General features: G+C 47.2%; 1 protein-coding gene across 3 annotated transcripts in view; it reads left to right on the plus strand.

Annotated features, from left to right (window-relative positions):
* The first annotated feature begins 423 nt into the window (after positions 1–423).
* The window catches only part of SPPL2 (SIGNAL PEPTIDE PEPTIDASE-LIKE 2), a 30767-nt gene continuing 10216 nt past the window's right edge, over positions 424–20974 (plus strand). For all 3 annotated transcript variants that reach the window (XR_013583279.1, XM_078584155.1, XM_078584156.1), the window contains exons 1-7: positions 424–766; positions 1585–1743; positions 1840–1951; positions 2219–2338; positions 6458–6609; positions 6726–6911; positions 11082–11116. Coding sequence is in view for 2 of the 3 variants with exons in the window: in XM_078584155.1 (XP_078440281.1) it covers positions 632–766; positions 1585–1743; positions 1840–1951; positions 2219–2338; positions 6458–6609; positions 6726–6911; positions 11082–11116 (899 nt within the window). In the remaining variant the exon portion in view is untranslated. The remainder of the gene's footprint in view (positions 767–1584; positions 1744–1839; positions 1952–2218; positions 2339–6457; positions 6610–6725; positions 6912–11081; positions 11117–20974) is intronic.

Below are 20974 nucleotides of genomic sequence, written 5' to 3' on the forward strand. Positions count from 1 at the left end.
GTATCACTGGTCAAAGTCTTTAATGACCTTTTTTCCATATCCTGGTCAAAGTCTTTAATAACAAACACGAGTGAACTGAACACAAACACAAACACAAACCATTTCTAACAGCATTCTTTGTCATCCAAAAACAGACTTCCCATCCCTACACTGTCAACATCCAAGCATAAAGAAAAGTCGTTACTGGCAAATTTAAATAAAATCCCTCAGTCGATGATCTCTGCTTTTATGCCCACTCTAACAAGTAAACAGCGGGACCGTTCTCTGACTGGAGATACCCGGTCAAACTTTATCCAAAGGCTTCTTAACTCTTAAGTCGTAGTCATTCAAAGGTTTTAAACCGGCGATGACCGGTCAACCCCGCGAAACCAACAGAGATGAGATGTATAATATGGTGTGATGCAGCTGTTAGAAATCGTATCTGTTCGGTTTCATCCGCGACGCGACGAAGGGGAAAGTCGGAGAAGTCGATCGAGAAGGAGAAGGATTGGCGGATTAGAAGAGAAATCGAAGATCGGCAATGCTTGATCTTCTAGTTAAGGCATTCGTGGTGCGCATTTGAGCTTGTTTTTGGTCCGAAGTGCGAGTTTCTGAGGCCTTGCGTTGCTGCGTTCATCGTGGAAAGGCTACGATGAGAAGGATTTGTGTGATTTTGTTGGCTTTTACCTCTATCGGTTTGCTCCCTGCGGCTGTCTTCGGAGGTGACATCGTTCACGCGGATAATCATGCCCCCAGGCAGCCTGGATGTTCTAATAACTTTGTGCTGGTGAGCTCAGATCCAGGTTTAGTTTGCTTTTCGCGAGCTTCTCTTCTTGACTGCGCGAATTCTTTGTTTTAATTTTTTCGCGAGATCTTCCGTGAGTTTGGCTTGCATTTTGGAATAATTTTCTTGTCGTTTGGGCTGTGCTAGGATAGGGAAAGTCATTAGCATTGATGCTCTTGATTATGATGAAGATACCTGAATTATACCGCATACCACTGTCACATCTCCGGCTAGCCGATATGTCTCTGTAGAAACTCGCTTTTCGAAACAGTTACTGACTTTAAACTCTGCCCAGCGTGAAATGCGGAACCTAAATATTTGATGAAAGAGAAATGCTTCCCGTTAGAAGGAATTCGATCCTCATCCGAGAATAAAAATTATATTTTTTGACGATGAATTCATGGGGACTTTAAATAGGGTGTGCTGGTGTTGAACTTTATCGACCGTTGGAGTTTTTATCATTATTTTTTTTGCCTATAAGATATTTGATTTTATGATTTATTATTCAGCTGAGAGGGTTGCTCAAATTAAATCTTGTAGATTGCGATAAAGTACCACATGGCCATTAACTTTGACACTTGACTATGATATGATTCATCAACTCAAAAAAAATTAGTTCTAGGTCCATTTTTTGTCTTACTGATACAGTTTGGATCAGGTCTTAGTCTGGGGTAAAGAAAAGATTAGAAATGCGATGAAGAGATTTCTCTTGCTTGAAAATATTTAAGGGAAGATTTAAGTGTGGAAATCGCAGAATGTTTGAAACGTGAGCGTAGTTCATGGATATAATTCCTGGTTTCCCATTGTTTTATTTTTCTAAGGTGAAAGTCCAAACGTGGATCAATAACAGTGAAGATAATGAGTTTGTTGGCGTTGGTGCTCGCTTTGGCACACCAATGGAGTCAAAGGCGAAGCATGCAAACCGAACTAAAGTTTCCATAATGGATCCTCCTGATTGCTGCAGCCCACCAAAAGAAGCGGTAAACTGTCTTGAACTGTGTATTATCTTGCAGGCAATGTGCTTCTATGTCGGAACTTAACATTTCTCTCTTGGTGGATGAATTTTACACCATTAGGTGGCAGGAGATGTCCTACTTGTCCACCGAGGGAACTGTAAGTTTACAACAAAGGCAAAGATTGCTGAAGCCGCTGGTGCATCTGCAATTCTCATTATAAATAACCGCAAAGGTGTTTCATTTTAGGGTGAAATGAGCACCTTGAATTTCGACCATCTTAAACATGATTACTTCCAGCAGATGCGAAAACCAAAGTAAAATTGGTCCTATATGTTTATTTCTGTGGCTTTCATTTCTACTCACGTAGATAGTATATGGTTCTAGTTAATTCTCATTCCACAGACTTGCATTATTGTTTGTCTTATAGATGGTATTCTTTCTCATCAGTGCAAATCTTGTTTCCACATTCTCTTCCTTATCCATGGTATATTTTTTGCAGAACTCTACAAGATGGTATGCGATCAGAATGAGACAGACCTGAATATTGGCATACCTGCTGTAATTTTGCCGAGCGATGCTGGTGAAAGCTTAAAACGTAGCCTACAAAGTGGTGTCCGAGGTTCATCCTTTTCTTCTCACTCCAATGATTGCATTTCTAACCATTATGGATGGCGTTTCTGATACTTTTTCATAAAATATGTCTCGTAGAGAAACCTTGCGAGATTTTTTTGTCGAGTTAAGTGTGGTATGGGTATTTTTTTTTATAACTTTTATGTTCCTCTCAGACTATGATATAGGCAATTTTGGGCCGTCAGAGGATACATACCATGCTTAGAGAAGCTTAAAAGGGCTATATCTTCTACCGTTACCTGGGATCTCGAGAGCTTTCCCCAGCCTTGTGGAAATTGATTCTTCACAGTAGGGTAGGCACACTGATGATGCTTCAGGGAAAGATTGCCAGCATATTTCAGCTTGGTATTACAGAGGAAGGCAAGATTCTTGAATTTTATGGCTTCACAAAAATGGAGGTGTTCGGTGCTGTTCAAGACAGAGAAGAGCTTCTCTCAGTCTATTACAGAAGTTTAATGTATGAGAAGAAGAATTAAAATGTCAAGGAATGTCTTCTATCCAGCACTTATAGAGTTGTCCCTTTTGGTCCACAAGGACTCCCATGCTCCATTTGATCCAATAGTAGAGCTTCCAGTTCTGCACATGATCTTGAAACCACTGGTTGTTCCTTTATGCTTCGCATGGCAAGATCTCCTCTCAAGAAGGAAAAATAGACTGTGGGATTACATTGATCCATAAATCATCCTGGACAATCTTAATCACGAACTTCCAAGTTAGTGACCATTTGGCAAGATTTTGAAATGTGTTATTTGCTGTTCTCATGGACTTCGTCATGGAGGAAGAGCTTGCCATTGTGGATTCTTAAATACTCACAAGACACTCCCACTCACCCCATGTTGGACTGGTATGAAACATGATGTCCAGGGGTACATGCAGACAACAGACACTTTTTGTCCTCCAATGCTCTAGGCAGAGTGCTGGCAGATGTTGAGCTAGGGTTTGGACACAGAAGGAATGAAATTCCTTAAGTTGGTTTAAATATCAGTGTACAATTTAGTGACTTAAAAAAAGGACTATGTGGGCCACTTATATCACGTGACCCAGTTACATAACACCTAAAAAGAAAAAAAATATATGGCCCACTTATAACCCATGGCCTGCTTGCCTAAATAAGAGACGGAGAAATAACACACCGATATAGACACACAGGCAACAAGGAATGTGCTAGAAAATGTGCAGTTCGAAGAATGCCCAGTTTTCCAGGTGGAAAAAATCTTCTACCTTGTCCCCATTTGGCCTCTCCAGCCATTTTTCCCAGCACCGAGCACATAGGGGAAGATGTAAAACTGGAATTCATAGAAGGTTGGCTTAAGACTTTGAAGTATATTACTCCATACTCATGGTTGACTGTCTGACTAAGTACAACTATTTCACAGCTGGGCCATCCTATAAGTTGGATTTTATTTGTGATCTTCCTACAAGTCCTTTTTGTGTATCTCTTTTCCTTCTTATGTAAGTAGGCCACATATTATAGTTGGCCCTAATCATTCTTTCTTCTTCCTTAGTTTGTGGGACACATCATTTAAGTTTCTATTATGGTGTAGTTAAGTTACTTATTCCGCAATTGAGGAATAAGCAACATAAGTTAGTGGGTCCTGGTCCTCTTCCCCTTTAAGCTGGGTTAAATGCCTGCTCATCCTATGTTCCTAAAGTGAGATTCTATTTTTCCTTCCTAAACCTGAAAAGAGAAGGTGGTGGTGGCGGAGGGAGAGGGTGATTATCGGGATTCACTATTTTACCACAGTACAGGTGGTGGTTGTCTTCTCCAAGGAAATAGTGAGGTGGCACAGGTTTCAAAGTCTATTGTTTCAGACAGACAGACACTCTTCTCTCATCCCAGTGGAGCCATTGATACCAAGTGTTGGGTTGATTACAAACAAAACGCCAAAGATTGGCCTCATGGGATCAGCTCGCTTCATTTTGACCAGCTTTTTGTCACTGGGACGAGGAGCTTATCGGAAATTCAAACACTCTACAGAAAACTCAGATCTTGCCAGAATGGTCTGGTAGGGTATTCTGTTTCAGACTAGCTTATCCACAGATGATCAGACTGAGATTGTCAATGAACTCCTTGAGACCTCTCTTTTGGGTACAGTGTATGGATAACAGGTTTTGCTCCCAGTCATGTGGGGGGGAGTTATTTCCACATGGAAGAAGGGAAAAAGGATGCCCCCTCCTTGGTCAATATAAGGAGAGGGTTCCCTCCTTCGGAAGGTTATGACTGGTGGGCCTCAGTTGAGAGGGGATGAGGCAAAGGGCTTGTTCATCCTTGTACACATTTTTAATTACACAGTAGTCACTGCATGGACCCAAACTCTTGGATATAGGAGATCTGATTGGGACAGTTATTGGGCCTCTTGTTTCCAAACACTATCTCTGACTCTTTGTCTGTGATCAACCCTATATTTGGTACGAATGGCTCCACTAGTCTGAGTGGTCAAATAAGGGATTTCATTTAGCTACTAAAATTTCCCCATTCGAGGCACTCTGCAGGTGAGATTTCCTTCATCTAAGCAGGTAGGGATCAATTCGACCACCAATTGCTAAGTTGGAAGAACAACTGATGGATCATGGTCAAATTAGGTCACTTCCCAAACTAGATCTGCGAAAGCTCAAGCAGCGCGTGAAGACGAAAGTAGAATTCTTTAATGCCAACCAGTTGTTATGGGATATATGCAATTAATTCCTTATCCCATGAAATTTTGGGCCAAAAGGGGGAACAAAAAGCTATCTCATATATTCTTCATGAAATAAAAAATTCTGAAAAATATCTTCCCAGCACCCTTTAAGTTGGGTTTTCCTCCAGAGTTCACCCAGCCTTTGATTTTTGAGAACTACCTGTACTCACTAATGCTATAAATTGATCACAACCACTCTCCATTATCTTTAACTGAAGACATGGAGTGGGCGAGATTCCCTGAATCGGATCTAGCTCATCTGGCACCACCTTTAGGGACAGAACTATAAGGAGAAAGATTTTCCCCTATTTTGTAACAACCTGTTCACAGCCCACAGTAATTGGAAAGCAGCTTCCAGATTTCACCTTGGGGACTTAATATCATCTTTTTTACAATTGTCAGACAGTGGGGACAAAAAAATGAGAAAGTACAACAAACGGACGTTCTTCCAGTTGCGCCGACATGGAAAAAGGAACGTGTTAAAGGCATTCTGTCTGCAATAACAATGAAGCTGTCAAGCAACACAAAGTAGCAAAAGGTCCCGCTGAAGGTGAAGATCTTTGGGTGGCTGTGTCTATTACCGAAAGAGACTGGCGACACGCGTATTCCGCAAGAGGATTTATTCTGATGCATCGGCGGTATATGTGTTGTGCACAGGAGGTGATGAGGATTGTAATCGCCTGTTTGGATGGCCCTTCGCACGCACAATTTGGGCCACCCAGACACAGTTGGCAGTGAACACATCATCAAAGGAGGCCTTCTTGCAGTCCATGAGAGAATCGGTCCTAGACGAAGAGAAGTGGGGGGCCGAGCATTGACAGTGCTTTGGAGAATATGGCTCCACAGAAATGAAGTGATCTTCAGAGGGAGGAAGGCATCAAAGAACGGCCTAGCCCATGAGGTAGAGGGCCTCATGGCGACATGATTCCCTCGAGATGGGGGTAGAGAGGGAAGAGGTTGAGCATACATGTAATAGAGCCTTAGGGCTTGAGTCATGTACTTGTCGAGTGGTTACCGATCTATTTGGGTGACCGCCTTAAATGTTTTCAAAAAAAAATAAAACAAAGCGGCAAAAAGTAATTATAATGGAAAAATTAAAAGAGACTTGTAAAGTCTAATATTTGTCGACCTTGTCCAACATTTACTTTTCTTCAATATCATCACATATATTAATTCAAATGGCTGTTATCTCACTTGGTATCCAAGACGCTGAATTCATCCTCAACTATTAATCATTCAGAGCTTGTGGACGATGAAAAGATTAAACTTGTCACGAGACTTGTCAATTAGCTCATATGATCATGCAAAATTAAAATTCATATTGATTCATGAGATTCTTAATGGCTTTTCAAATGATTTTTCATCACTCGCATATGGTTTTTGCTATCTGATGTAAGTGATATTTTATCTATTTTTTGTACTTGCTACAGTTGCAGTCCAATTATACTCTCCAGATCGTCCCCTTGTTGACACTGCTGAGGTTTTCTTGTGGCTAATGGCTATTGGCACTATTCTATGTGGATCTTATTGGTCAGCATGGAGCTCCAGAGAAGCCTCCATTGAGTACGAGAAGCTTTTGAAGGTCCAGTCTTAGTCTTCATCATTCCCATTGCATTCATATTTATGCTTCTGACTGAAGCCATACATCAGCTAGAAGAATCCTACTGAAAATAACCTCCTTCTTACAAATTCTTTTAGGATGCGCCCGGAAATTTTCATGAGATTGATAATGCTGGATCCACAAGCAACATTGTAGATATCAACACTACCTCAGCTGTTCTCTTCATTGTGATAGCATCATGCTTCATTGTTCTACTTTACAAATTCATGTCCTCTTGGTTTGTGGGAATTCTGGTAGTTTTGTTTTGCATCGGCGGTGTTGAGGTTCGTGCATCTTTTCTTTGTGTTTGTTATTTTTTATTTTTTCTGTTCAGATGATTTAATTCTAGAATTTCAGTTTGAGATCGCGTTATCCAATGTCTACGACTTTGATTTCTGCTATTTGTGTCAATGACAAACCATTGAAGTGATCCTCAAGGATAATCCTAAATGACAAATCTTTTTAATTGAACAGTATGATTTATTTTGTTTTTTAATGTGTGAGGTATTTTTCCTCCTTACAATGTTTGAGATCACGTTAGTATTCATGTGGATTTTTTACCCATTTTCAAAGTGTATTAATCACACTGAAGTCATTGAAGTAGTTACCCCATGTCTTTTGTAATATTTTTGCATATGGTGAGTCAACCTTGCCGGGGCTTCTTCATTGGACAATTTTGTTTTTATCAGCTTGGCGAAAGGCTTAGTCCTATTCTGATAGATTTAGTGACATGTGTGGCCCAGTCTTGTGCATCATAACATTTTTAAAGCCTTTGATCTAAGCACAATTCCTGAAATATGTTATGTATGGGCATTTCAGTATTTTTTCCCCTTGGATTAGATTTATAACAATGTGTTTAAATATGGAAAACCACATCAGTAGTGAAGTGAATCCAGTTTCTCCGTTCCTAGTTTAGAAGCTGCAGAGGAATGAGAAACTATGTTTCGAGCAGTTGGTGCAACTGGGAGGATATTCCATGCTCCAGCGTTTGCCCAACAACTTTTTGAAATGTCCGATGTCTTGCATGGAGTCGAACCTCCTATTTATTTAGATTTCCGGCCAAATCTCTTGACGCCTTACTGGTTGACACGAGTTCCTTGGCCCTCATGGGAAGCATGCTCCAGCAGTCTTTTCATATCACCATGTTGTAATCTCGGGAATCATCAACGCGCCATCAGCTCCAGTGAATCCAATGTGCATAAGAGCTACGGCAGCTGGAGAGAGGAAGAGAAGTGGCACGACATGAACGTAAAATTACCTTGTTTTATTGGTCACAGCTATCATCTCTTTTATATCGTACATAGTGGGTTCGGATCTAAATATCCAAACTCGATTTCCTAACAATGGTCAGGAACAAAGTAGATATTACAATGGGTATGAAACTAGTGACGCCTTTTTTGTGGAAGAGGTACAAAACGCAATCCAAGGTTTGAATGGAGAAGGAGCCCCCGCCCTGATGGACTCCAAGTCTTCTTCTTTAGCGAATTCTGGGATGTTGTAGGCTCAGACGTGATGGATACATTGGACGAGTTCTGGATGGGTAACTTTGGCATGGAAAGACTGAATCGGTCACATTTATTTCTGTTGCCCAAGTACTCGGGAGCGGTGAATGTGGGTGACTTCCGACCCATTGCTCTATCAAATTCTGTCTATCTCATCATCGCCAAGGTGTTGGCTAACCGGTTGAGGGGGGTGATTGGGGGCCTAATCGGACCCTTTCAATCAGCCTTCATTCCGGGAAGACAATTGCAAGACAGTGCAGTGGTGGCGGGGGAGATCATTTCAGCTTGGAAAAGAAACGGGACGAAGGGCTTTATTTGGAAGGTGGATTTTGCAAAAGCCTATGATTCACTCGATTGGAGATTTCTATGGTCCGTCTTGCGAAAGCGAGGATTTCCCGAGGACTGAGGGCCTGGGTGCGACGTTGCGTTACGTCCCACTCTTTCTCAGTCTTGGTCAATGGCCGGGCAGGAGGAGGATGGATCCGCCCACTGAGAGGAGTCAGACAAGGTTGCCCATTAGCCCCATTATTGTTTGTCCTTTCAGTAGACACTTTGGCCACATGTACCCTTAAGGCGTGCGAACACGGCCTACTGCGCGGCTTTCACACGGCGAGCAACCCCAGGGGTATTCCACTATTCCAATATGTGGATGACACAACATTCTTCAACGAAGGAGCTGCGGCAGAAGCTCACATCATATCGTCCCTGTTAGACCCATTTTTGCTGATTTCTCGGGGCTATGTCTCAACAGAGAAAAGTCAGCCTTTGTGGGATTCGGCCTGTCGTTGGAGGAGGAGGTCCAATGCGCTAATGCGCAAGGCACACCCCGAGGTTCACTACCAATGAAGTATTTGGGTCTTCCACTGACTGGGAGCCGCATCCTAGCTGCAAACTGGCAGAGGGATGTGGTCTGTAGCGTGGGATGTGGTCTGTAGACCTGTGAAACAAGGAGGGCTGGGGGTTCTACACTTGGACTCCATGAATTCGGCATTGCTGAATAAATGAGTCAAATGAGTTATGACACCCAGCGGAGGGTCTGGTTTTCAATGTCCTAAGAGACATATATGGCCGAGATATGAATTGGGAAAGGCGATGGGTGAGAAGTAGGGGGTAGTCCCCTTTTTGGCGCAGCCTATGTCAAATCATCCCTCACATCCGTGAATTATTTGACCCCAAACTGGGAGATGGGGAAGGCTTTCGGTTCTGGCATGATAATGATATGGTCCCTATAAGGATGTTTGAAAGAAGAAAGAGAAGAGGACAGAAAGATAGTGGGCCAGCTGGCGCTGAGCTGGCAAAATAACTGCCGGATTCTTGATTGTTAGTTTAGGAAGACAATAAAAGAAGGTATAAATAAAGGTGACGGGAAGGAGAAGGGGCACGGAGTGTTTGGGCTTTCTTGAGCAAGGGTTTTGGACGAGTCGGGAGCTGCATTCGGCGAGGGTTCTCTCCAGAGTTCTTGGGGGAGTAAAGCTTGAAGACGACGTGGTATTCTTGTAAGACGAGGCGCATCATCGAGGCTAATCTGTAAGTCCAAATTTACAGCTTTGTTTTTACCAATTCGATACAGTAGTGTATCAGATAGCTGGTCAAAACAAGGTCCCTTGAAGTTGAAGTTTCCCAGACTATTTGCTCTAACAATGGACCCAACTGCCACAGTCAGCGAATGTTGGGACAGGGCTTGGGTCCCAACCATCTCTGAGACATTATCAGACCTTCGGTTTGAGGAGTTGTTGGAAATGCAGGAGATCCTCCTACCTCTCAGCCCATTAGCAGATTATCGAGACGGTTGGATATGGCGGGGGCCACCTTTCTCAGTGAAGGATGTATACTTGAAGATTCGAGGGGTGGCGAGAGATGACCCAGAAGTCAGTCAGGCATGTCACATAATGCTGAAACTAAAGATTCCTCTTAAAGTGAGAATTTTCGGCTGGTTGTTGAGGAGACAGAAAATCGTCACACGGGTCTATTGGCGGAGGTGGGCACCAGCGGAGCCCGTCAACAGGCCCTTGTGCGCTGGGGGCGAGGAATACTGCTCACACCTTTTCTTCACGTGTCACCTCGCTCAAGGAGTATGATTATCTTATAATATAGGGATAATGAACTTATCTTCATCGTTATCTTAATATAGGAAGATAACTATCATCGTCGAGGATCGCGATTTTCTTTTTTTTTTTTTTTTATATGTTGGAGGGGTGCGACCAGCGGGTTTTGAACCCAGGTCTCCCCTCTCAGCAGTTGAGGCCCTGTAACCATTGGTCCGGATGATCGTTAAGCTCAAGGAGTATGGGCCTCGCAGCAGATTTCAGGGGTGAATATCTCCTCAGACAACGATTTTTGGGCATCAATCACAGCAAGTGGATACCAGAGCAGAATGGAATGGGGAAGAATTCTCGCAATACAGTGGGCGGTATGGTTGCACCGAAACAAAGTGGTGTTCAAGGGAGGAAAGGCTTCAGTCGAGAGTGTCATATTTGACGTTGAGGCGCTAATATCATTTTTTGGGGGGAGGGGGGGGGATAAAAGCAGGATGTGTGGTCATATCTGTAAATGATGTGTACATGACTTTGTTTTTTTAATTGTATCAGGTGGTCTGTCCTATTTTCTTCAAAAAAAAAACGATGGGTATGAAACTAAATAAAGGGTGAAGAGTGTAAAATACAAATAAAATCAAAAGACTCTCAGAAATGAGTTTCTGATGCCTAACACACCACTATATATTTTCTCTTCATTTATTAAACCTTACAATTGTGGACTTCATGATGGGATTGATCTATACACAAGTAACCGGCATCTCTTCAGGTCGTTCTTTATCAACTTCACCAAAACTTATTGATCATTGGCCTGCAGTTTGATGAGCTTGCGTGTGTTGGCTTAAATTCAAAATTTTAGGCCTTATCTTATAAGAATTCATTTCTTACTGGACTTGTTTTGTTCTCTTTTTATTTTCAGGGACTTCAAACTTGTCTGGTTGCCTTGTTTTCACGGTATGTGTATCTAGTGACCTAGCTTTACATCTTATATTTCTTGGGTTCTCATCTCTAATTATGCTTATTTGAATCAATGACCTGATATAAAGATGTTGAGAGATGCTATCTGACAGGAACAATATGGGGCTCTAGTTTAATGATCATATGGACAATATCAAATTGTTGTACATTTTCAATATCTTTTGAGGGCATCTCTGGAAACTATTTGGGTGCCGTGTACCTGAGTATCTTTGTCATAATTCTATGCATGTCCTGTATTTTGGTGACCCATATAGTAAAGGGGATTAAATGGTCCCAATGCCATTTGGGTAGGTTATTAGTCATCCTGGAAGAATCATGATTTTTTGTTGTACCTGTTGGCTAATGGAGTGCTTTCAAATAATTCCATCACTGTAGAATACATCTTTTGAGATTCTATGATCTCATCTTTTATAAGTTTTGTTTTGCTACTTATGTTGGAAGTAGTGGCTATGCAAGCCTCACCAGAAGAGCAGCCGGGTTCAGCAGCAGGCAGGTTTTCCTAACTGATGGATTAACGGTTGTTGAGTCATACATATTCAGATCATTTAGAAGACTCCATAGCCTCATTTCGACGAGATTCAAATCCAGGATCCAGATGTGGTGGTACTGGAGTCAGATGGGACTGGGGGACCCACATCACCACCCTGGGTCTGCATGCAAAGACCAGAAGGCAACATCACGGTGAGATTTTCAGAGCATCAGCCCCCACTAATGCCACCGCCTCTGATGAATTAACGGCAATCAAAAAGATGGAGGAGATGGGTGCCCTCACCGATGCCATCAGTCCCCACTGGGCAAAAGGACTTCTTGGGAATAAAGATGAATCAAGGGGGTTACAGAATAGGAGAGATGGGGTCCTGTCAGGCTTTGTCTGAGTCAAACAGATGGCTTTTGCTCTTCTAATGGTGGTGTTGATTGGTGGGGAGCTCCGTAAGGTGACAACAGCTCATGGGGACATCAGCAACCTGAGCGTGGCATGAGAAGATAGGGCCCCCACGCTTGAGTCCCACCTTTCTGAGATTAGAGTCACAAGGAGAAGATGTCAATGAATCCCTAGCTGTACAAGAGGCCAACAAAGAGCATAAATTCCTGGTGGATGCAATGCCCCTAGAAGACAACAAGCGGCATACCCATTCAAAGACGGAAAAGGGAGTGGTTTCCTGGTAGGAGGAGATTGTCCTGGCGACCAAAGTTATCCAAGGTGACAGAATATGTGGTTGGAGGGTAGAATTAGGCCTGCGGCATCATCAAAGCTGTATGTGGACAGATGAATCATGAAGGGGGACCTCTGTTGTAAATACATCAGGAGTAGACTGGAAAAAATGATTTGGGGGACAAGATGGGTGCAAAGTTATGGTTGATTGCCGTGAACGAAAGAAGTCTACTCTTTGTATTAGCAAAGATAACGTCAAACACAAAATAATACGCTTTTTTCCATCTTTTACAGTTGTACCCAAAAGTCTGTGTTATTGTTTTTATCCATTTAATTGTCTTTAGGCCATTGAGCCTGTAACCCTTGAACGTTGTATGAAATTAAGGCTTCGATGCCCTCGCAAACTCCCACACTGGTCTCGTGGAGGCTCATTGCAACATTCAGATTTCTCTGTCGCCCTGGTTGCTGGTCTATTTACTTTCACTTTGAAAAGAAGGACAGAGGAGAAAGGTAAGTTGATTGTAGACTGGAAGGAACTAGGCATAGTGTACGAAGAGAAAATGTGGAAAAGAATGGGAAGGAAGCTGATGGGGATGAGGTGGGAAGCAAAGAGGAGATTTGTGAAATGCGGGAACGAAGTACAAGGGAAAGACTCCAATGCGCATGGATGAGCACAAAAGAGACCGGCATGATGGTAGAGGCCAACAAAATGGGGAGATGACCCGGGCAGAAGAGGGTTAGTACTCCACTATCCGGGTACAAGTTTTGGAGACAGGAATGGGATATATGAGGGGAGCAAAGATAGGAAGGGGTAATCCTGATTCACCCTTGAAGTGCATCTCCTGGAAAGTACATTGGCACCATGATGAGCAGAGGAAGGGGATAATGGGGTGTTGTTTGCTAGAATGGGGAGACAATGTGATGTACTTACTGGAGACTAAGCTGAATAAGTGCAAGGCCCAGAATTGGAGGAATGTGTGACGTAATTTCCTTGGGGGGTACTTGACCTTGAATGCTCTATGCCAGCGGTTTGGTAGTGGCCCAGAACGAGTCGATGTTTTCTAAGAAAGACTTGTAGACAAGGAAGTTATCTGTGGTGGTACAACTAATGAGGAACTATACAGCCCCGCAAACCCAGTGTTTAGGGCATTCCTTTGGGGGAAGTTGGCCATGGCAGTGTTGAAATTCTAGGGTTTACCTTTGTCGTTCGGCGGTGACTTTGACATTATGTTGGAGGCAGAGAATAGACTTGATTGAGGGAGCAGACGAGAACTGTTGTGGAAGAGAAGAGGAAGATAATGACATACTCATAACTGAGTACATAGGTGGGTATGTATCATGAAGCAGGGCAAGAATGGAGATCCCGTGATGAGGATGTCGTCGACGTACACGGCAAGAATGGAGATCCCGGTCGGGCTGTGACGGAAGAAGAGGGAGGCGTCTCCATTACTCTGAGTGTACCCTTCGGTCTTCAGAACGGAGGAGAACCGCCCAAACCACATGCGCGGAGACTGCTTGAGTCCATAGAGAGACTTCCGCAGGCGGCACACGTGACCGGGGCGGCCGAGAGAATAGCCCGGCGGCTGCTGCATGTACACCTCTTCCGTCAGATCGCCATGCAAGAAGGCATTCTTGACGTCGAACTGGCGGATGGTCTAGTGGAAATGGGCCGCAAGAGCCAAAAGAAGACGGACAGTCTCCATCTTCGCCACTGGTGAGAACGTCTCGAAGTAGTCTACGCCATAGGACTGAGTGAACTCCCGAGCCACAAGCCGAGACTTGAGGCGTTCGAGAGTCCCGTCCGCATGATGCTTCTTGGCGTGGATCCACTTGCAGTCCACAGCCCTCTTGCCAGGGGGAAGTGGAACGACGTCCCACGTGTGGTTCTTGAGGAGAGACTGCATCTCCTCATCCATCGCCGCTTTCCAAGGAGGAGAGGCGAGAGCATCGGCTAAGCGACGAGGAACGGGATCGGACTCGATGCGGGAAAGAAATAACCGGTAGGGAGGACTCAACTGGTCAAAGGAGATAAAATGAGAGAGAGGGTATAGGGAGGCCTTAGTGCACTGACGGACCCCTTTCCGTAGAGAAATAGGCCGTCCCAACTGATCGTCACCATCGACAGAAGGAGGAGCGGAAGCAAGGGGGAACTCCCCGGGAGGAGCAGGAGACGACACACCAGATGAGGAGTGTATGTCGGCGGTAGGAGGGGAAGAGGAGTTGGATGGAGACGAGGGCTGGTCATGGACGGGTGACAAGGGCGACTGACCGGGAGGGGACGAGGATGGTGAACCGGAGACCAATGGGAGAGGAGGAGTTGCCAAGGGGGGAGGGGCAGGAAACGAAGATGAAGTGGAGGACACGTCCAAGGACCCGCAGGGGAACTGAGGAAGAGGAGGCAAGGAGAGAGATCATGGAGGGAGGAGGGTGGAGTGGTGGTGGTAGACTCCACGATCAGACGGGGCCCCAAGGGGGGGGGCGAAGGAGCCTCATCCAGCGGAAGGCGTGATGAGGTAGAACAGTCCCCAAAGTAGGGTTCATGCTCGGCAAAGGTGACGTTTGCCGAGATGAAGAAACGCCGAGAGGGCGGATGGTAACACCGATACCCTTTTTGGAGGGAAGAGTAACCCACGAACACGCACCTAAGGGCGCAAGCATCAAGCTTTGTGCACGTCGGAAAAGAGTCATGGACGTAGGCCGTGCAGCCGAAGATACGAGGCAAGAGCCCCGTCCTCAGGGAAGCGTCCAGGAAGGCCACAGTCATCCGGTCCAAGGGGCTGGAGAACTCCAGGAGCGAAGTGGGGATACGGTTAACGAGATGAGTACTCGTCAAAACCGCATCGCCCCAAAAACGCCTAGGCGCCTTCGAGTCCAACAGCAACGTGCGCGCTGTCGAGGTAACATAGCCGAGCCGCCGCTCAGCCATGCCATTATGCTCGGGGGTGGCCACACAGGAGGACTCGTGGAGAATGCCCCGGTCGGCAAAGAAAGAGTCGAGGTCAGCGTTGAAGAAGTCCCGAGCATTGTCGGACCTAAAACGCTGGATGCCGCGACCAAACTGCGTCTGGAGCATGGTGCAAAAATGTCGAACATTCTGCGCAACCTCCGACTTCGCAATCAGAAGGTAAACCCACGTATAGCGGGTAGCTTCGTCCACAAAGAGTAGGAAGTAGTGATGCCCCTTCAGACTGGGCTGTGGGGCCGGCCCCCATACATCACTGTGGACGCGGAACAGCGGGGTCGTAGTGTGAGACGGAGAGGAAGCAAAAGAGGATCTACGATGCTTTGCCAACTGACAAGCTTCACAAATCACAGTCTTGAGGTCCACGCCCAAACATAACGACGGAAACAAACGCTGTAAAGTAGAGAAAGGTGGGTGTCCAAGACGCTGATGCTCCATCAGAAGACGACCCCGACACTGCTCAGCCACGGAGAGTAGAGTCCGGTGCACCATGAAGCACTGGGAGCGGCCTCCGTCATCCAGCAGCAGCAGTCCATTCTCCCGCCTAATCGGTGTAGTCCGGCCCACCTTGTCAGACAGAAACATACCGTCAGGCCTGAGGTGGAATGAACAGGAGACGGCATCAACTAAACGCTGCAGAGACATAAGAACTGCCCGCAGGTCGGGAACATGCAGGACGTTGTGGACCACACCAAGACCGTCCACATAGACGGCCCCGATGCCGGCCACACGAAGACGTCCACCCCCTGCCGTGAGAACAGTACGGCCACCCTGATGCCGCTCGTAGGACACAAACCGGGCATTACTCGGGGTCATATGTTCGGTGGCCCCCGAGTCAAGGACCCAAGTAGTATCGGAGACGACAGGAGAGTGAAAAGCCGTATGACCACAGTACCATTCATCGGAAGGGGAAGGAGTGGAAGACGCACTAAAACCACCGAAGTAAGCCGTGGATGGATTCTGCAGGGCTGCCATCTGGTCACGAAGTCGGGCCAAATCTGCCTGGAGCTGATCCATGGTCACTGAGGAGGCGCTGGCGGAGGACGAGTCAGACTGGGCCACCATGGCCTTGCCGTCGGCGGCCTCTTTCTTCTTTCTCCAATCATTCAGACGCTTCTTGCACTTGTTCTTCCCGTGGCCCGGTTTGCCGCAATATGAGCAAACCGCCGTCCCAGCTGGTGGAGCAGTGGATGTGGGCGTAGGGAGGATCGCCGGGGGCTTGCCGCCGGAAGAAAGTGTAGACGCGGTGGGGGCAGAAAGCAGGGCGGTCGACTCGCCCGGAGGACCGGAGGAGGGAGTCCCATGGAGGAGAAAGTGACTTTCCTCCTCTTGGAGCTCCTTCACCAATTCCTCAAGAGCAGGTGGACCTTCTTTGCGGTGCAAAGCACGACGACGGACGTCATCATACTCGCGGTTCAGGCCGCTGAGGAAGCCCATGATCCGCAAGAGGAGCACATTCTGCATGCGTCTTCGGCGCCGGGTCGCCGGGTGGAAGATAATAGTCCACCTCATCCCACATCTTCTTGTGGGCAAGTGCATATTCAGAGATGGCCAGCGTCCCCTGACGGAGATTGCTGGCCTGACATGCAAGAGCATAAAGGCGCCACCAGTCGTTGTCCCAGCCACAGAAGGAGCGCGCCTGATCCCAGAATCCTTTGACCGTTTTCTGATGCGGAAACCGGTCGCGGAAGTCGGGAGTCAGGGTGTACGCATACAGCCAGCCGAGGACGAACTGTTCCTCAGCGTCCCACGCCGCATGGTGTGGGTGGTCGACTGTAAGGGGCTCTTCAGTGCAGTGCTTGAAGAGCTGACGTGCCTTCAGGGCGGTTTCGACAAAGCGCATCCACTGAAGGAGATTCGGGCCCCGTAGAAGTGTCACCTCCGGGACCGATGGGAGCGGATGAGCCACCTTGTAGGACAAGGGCCTCTCGGCGAAGTCAGTCTCAGTGAACAGCATGTTGGTTTCGGTGGCGGCGTGCGGCGGTGGCTGGCTGCTGCGCGTGCACGCTGCTGCTGTTGCTGCGGCGTGCGGCTGCTGATTACTGCTGCCCAGGCGCGCGGCGACTGGCGGCTGCGGCGCGGGCGCGCTACGGCTAGGGCTGCGACGCAGCGTGCAGCGCTGGCGGCTGGCGGCGCGGCGCGGCGCGGCAGCTGGTGGCTGCGCGCGGCGCACGGCGACTGGCGGCTGCGCGCGGGCGCGCTACGGCTAGGCTGCGACGCGTGCGCGCGCGGCGGCGGGCGGCTGCGGCGCGGGCGCGCTGCGGCTAGGGGTGCGGCGCGGCTGGCGGCTGGGGGCTGCGGCTGCGCCGCGCGCAGCTGGTGGCTGCGGCGCGCGGCGTCGGCGGCGTCTGGCGGCTGCGGCGCGTTACGTGTGGCGGCAGGCTGCGACGCGCGCGTGGCAGCTGCGGGCTGCGCGGCGCGCGCGCGCGGCTGCGGGCTGCGCGCGCGTGCGCGCGCGGCTGCGGCTGCTGCGCGCGTCGCGGCGGCGATGTGCTGCTGCGCGTGCGAGCGGCGGCGATGTGCTGCTGCGCGTGCGCGTGGCGGCGGCGGGCGGCTGCGCTTGCGCGCGGCGGTGGCTGGCTGCTGCGCTTGCGCACGGCGGCGGTGGCTGCTGCTGCAAGAGCGGCAGCAGCGATGTGCGGGCGATGTCAAACCCTAGGTGAGGAGCTCTGGAGCTCTGATACCATGTTGTGGAAGAGAAGAGGAAGATAATGACATACTCATAACTGAGTACATAGGTGGGTATGTATACCCTAAGAGAGAGAAGGATAGATGGGCTAATGGGCTTATAGAATAGGGCCCATTAGCCCATAGTAGCTAGTCTCTCACTAACAAGAACCAAATTTTAGGCCTTGTTGGCATTCATGGCAGATGTATCTCTTCAAGAAATGGGACCAATGGATTGCATGCACGGTTGGAGGAGCATAGCAGGTCTGACATCCTTATCTCAGTTGAATTGTTTTTTGTGCTTGGCCGAGCTAATGGAGCACTTCCTGCTAGCTAACCTGCCGTCATTTCCTTGCATGTCGTCAGATCACTCTCAGATCATCTGGTAATCATACGAGGGATCCAGCCATTCCACATATTTCAAGGTGGACAAATCTTAGCTCTAAGAGGTAAGCTAAAAAGAGGAAGTCATTAAATAGTGTCAGAGGATCCTGGGCAAGGTTCAGCAATAATGAGTTTGGCTAACAAAATCGGAAGTCAGCAAAGTCACGACAAGGAACTGAGGAAAGAAATCGGGGAGGAGTGAAATAGAAAGTGATCTGACATCTTAGACAGAATCAAGGATTTGGGACAATAGCGGATACCAGAACCCTACTGGAAGAAGAAGAAAATAAACAATGTGGATGCCTAGAGACGATAACAGAGGAAGACAATATGGAGATGGATTGATGAAGATAACAGAGGCCATGACAGTGTGGCTAAAAGAGGGGGATGCTAACACTAGGTTCTTCCATCTCATCGCAAAAATGGTAGGAGCAAAATGAACCAGATACTGAGGGTGCAAGCAGAAATTCTAGAATACGTGGGTGCCGAAGCAGTTAGTAGAGCTCTGGCAGATTATTTCAGGAACTTTTTATGGCGAGGTGGAACAAATAAATGGAGGAAGAGTGGAAGAGGTGAAAATCGGCTGATGTTGAAGCAATAAGGGGTGTTGGGCCGGTTATTCTTAAAGGAAGAAGTTCAAGAGGCCATCAAGGGCTGAATGGGGAAGGGGCGACAGGCCCTGGCAGATTTTTGTTGAAGATGAAGGTAATGACCACAGTTGAGGAGTTCAGAAGTGGAAACTATGGAATAGAGAGGATAAACAGCGCCTATCTTGTTCTGCTGCCAAAATAGGAAGGGGTCGTCAGTGTTGGAGGTTTCCGCCCTATTTCATTGTCAAACTCTATAGACCTTATCAAAGCAATGGATTTGGCAGACATGCTAAAAAGAAGTAATTGACGAAGAGGTTTTGCCAAAAGAATGGTTGTAGTGGATAGAGAGATCCATCATTCCCCACTCTTTTTTGATCCCACTGTACAGACAGGGGAATGGATTCAACTTCAACGGGGTGTTAGTCAGGGTTTCCCCAAGTACCTCCGGTGTTCATCTTGACAGTGGATGATTTTGATATAAGCACAAATCAAGCATGTGCTCATGGCCTGCTTAAGGGATTCAGACCCTAAGTTTCCTAGTGAGAATCCCTCTACTGCAAAATCTGAACGATACTACATTTTTTGGTGGAGGGATCAGTTGTAGAGCCCTAGAACCTCTCCACAGTTCAAGACCTTTTGGCAGACTGATGGAGATTTCGCATTCAACATGCCAAATCAGATTGTTAGTTTTGGGTTGTTGCGAGAGGAGGAAGATTTGTGCTTTAAGTCCTTAGGGACGTCAATTGGGAAGTCACTCGTGAGGTATCTGGGCCTTCTTTTCATAGTGGTTTGTCTCAAGAACATTGACTGGCACCAGTTATCAAAGTGGAAGGAAAGCTAGACGGGTGGCAGGCCAGATTATTGTCAAGGGGGGTACCTTGGTGTTGCGCCACGTCCTCTCAGTGCTCCAACTCTATGTTTCAGTCCTGAAATTACAAGTGAGGTCTGTAAATGCCTAGAAGGCCTGATGAGAAGATTCCTATAGAAATATTAAGGGTGGGGCGAAGAGGGGGATGACATTGGTATCTTAGGATGTAGTCAGCAGGTCAGTCAACCCAGGCGGGTTGGGATATTAAAGCTACGATTTGATGAACCTATCCATACTAACCAAGTTGGTGGGCAGACTCATGGGACGGGATGTGGATATCGTTTTGCAAGTCTTGAAAGACACTAATGGGTTATAGATGGACTGGGAGAGGTGCGCGATCGAAGTCAGAGGGACGTCTGTATTGTGGCGAGGGCTGAGGCAGGTGTTCCCTCAAGTCCAGGAATTTTTTGGCTGGTAGGTGGAGGGCTTCATTTCCGCTACTCATTAGACAACTGGTAAACTAGATGCACATTATGGAAGAGTTTCCTTGCTTCTATGCCCTCCCACGGCTTTGTTGACACCTCATCAGACCAGTGGCAGGGGATTATATGAGGATGCAGCAGTCCATATTATATCTGAGACCATTGCTTAGGACTCTAGACACGGGCGGGGAGGGGGAGGCGAAGAGAATGGGCGTATCCTTCTCCGTCCAGATGGTATATGACAAACCCTAGAGAGTTTGGAGGAGAAGAAGGGTCGATGGAGGTTGAGAAATGAGAGAATAGATTGACATAAGGAAGTAAGTGGCTTACATTAGGGTATTTATACCCTATGAGAGAGAGGAAATAAGAGCTCCTAAAGGGCTTATAGAATAGGGCCCAAGAGGAGGATAAGCACTTAACTAACACCCCCCCGCAAGCGAAGTATGGATGTCGTCCATATTGAGCTTGGATACAGCACGTTGAAGCAGCGGCCGGGACAGTCCCTTGGTGAGGACATCCGCTGCCTGGTCAGCAGAGGAGACGTATTCGAGGTCGAAGAGCCCCTCGTCCATACGTTCCTTGAAGAAATAGCGGTTGCGCTCCATGTGCTTGATGCGCCCTTGCTGTCCGGGGTTCTTGGCTAAGGCGATAGTGGATTTGTTGTCACAGAAGAAGTGGATTGGTCCCACATACTTCACGTGAAGATCGGCGAGGATGTTGTGGATGCACTGTCCTCGGCTGCCCCATCAGCAAGAGCACGAAATTCGCCTCGGCACTGGAGCGGGACA

This window comes from Wolffia australiana, chromosome 12 (genome assembly GCF_029677425.1).
Source record: "Wolffia australiana isolate 7733 chromosome 12, ASM2967742v1".
NCBI classification, from domain to species: domain Eukaryota; kingdom Viridiplantae; phylum Streptophyta; class Magnoliopsida; order Alismatales; family Araceae; genus Wolffia; species Wolffia australiana.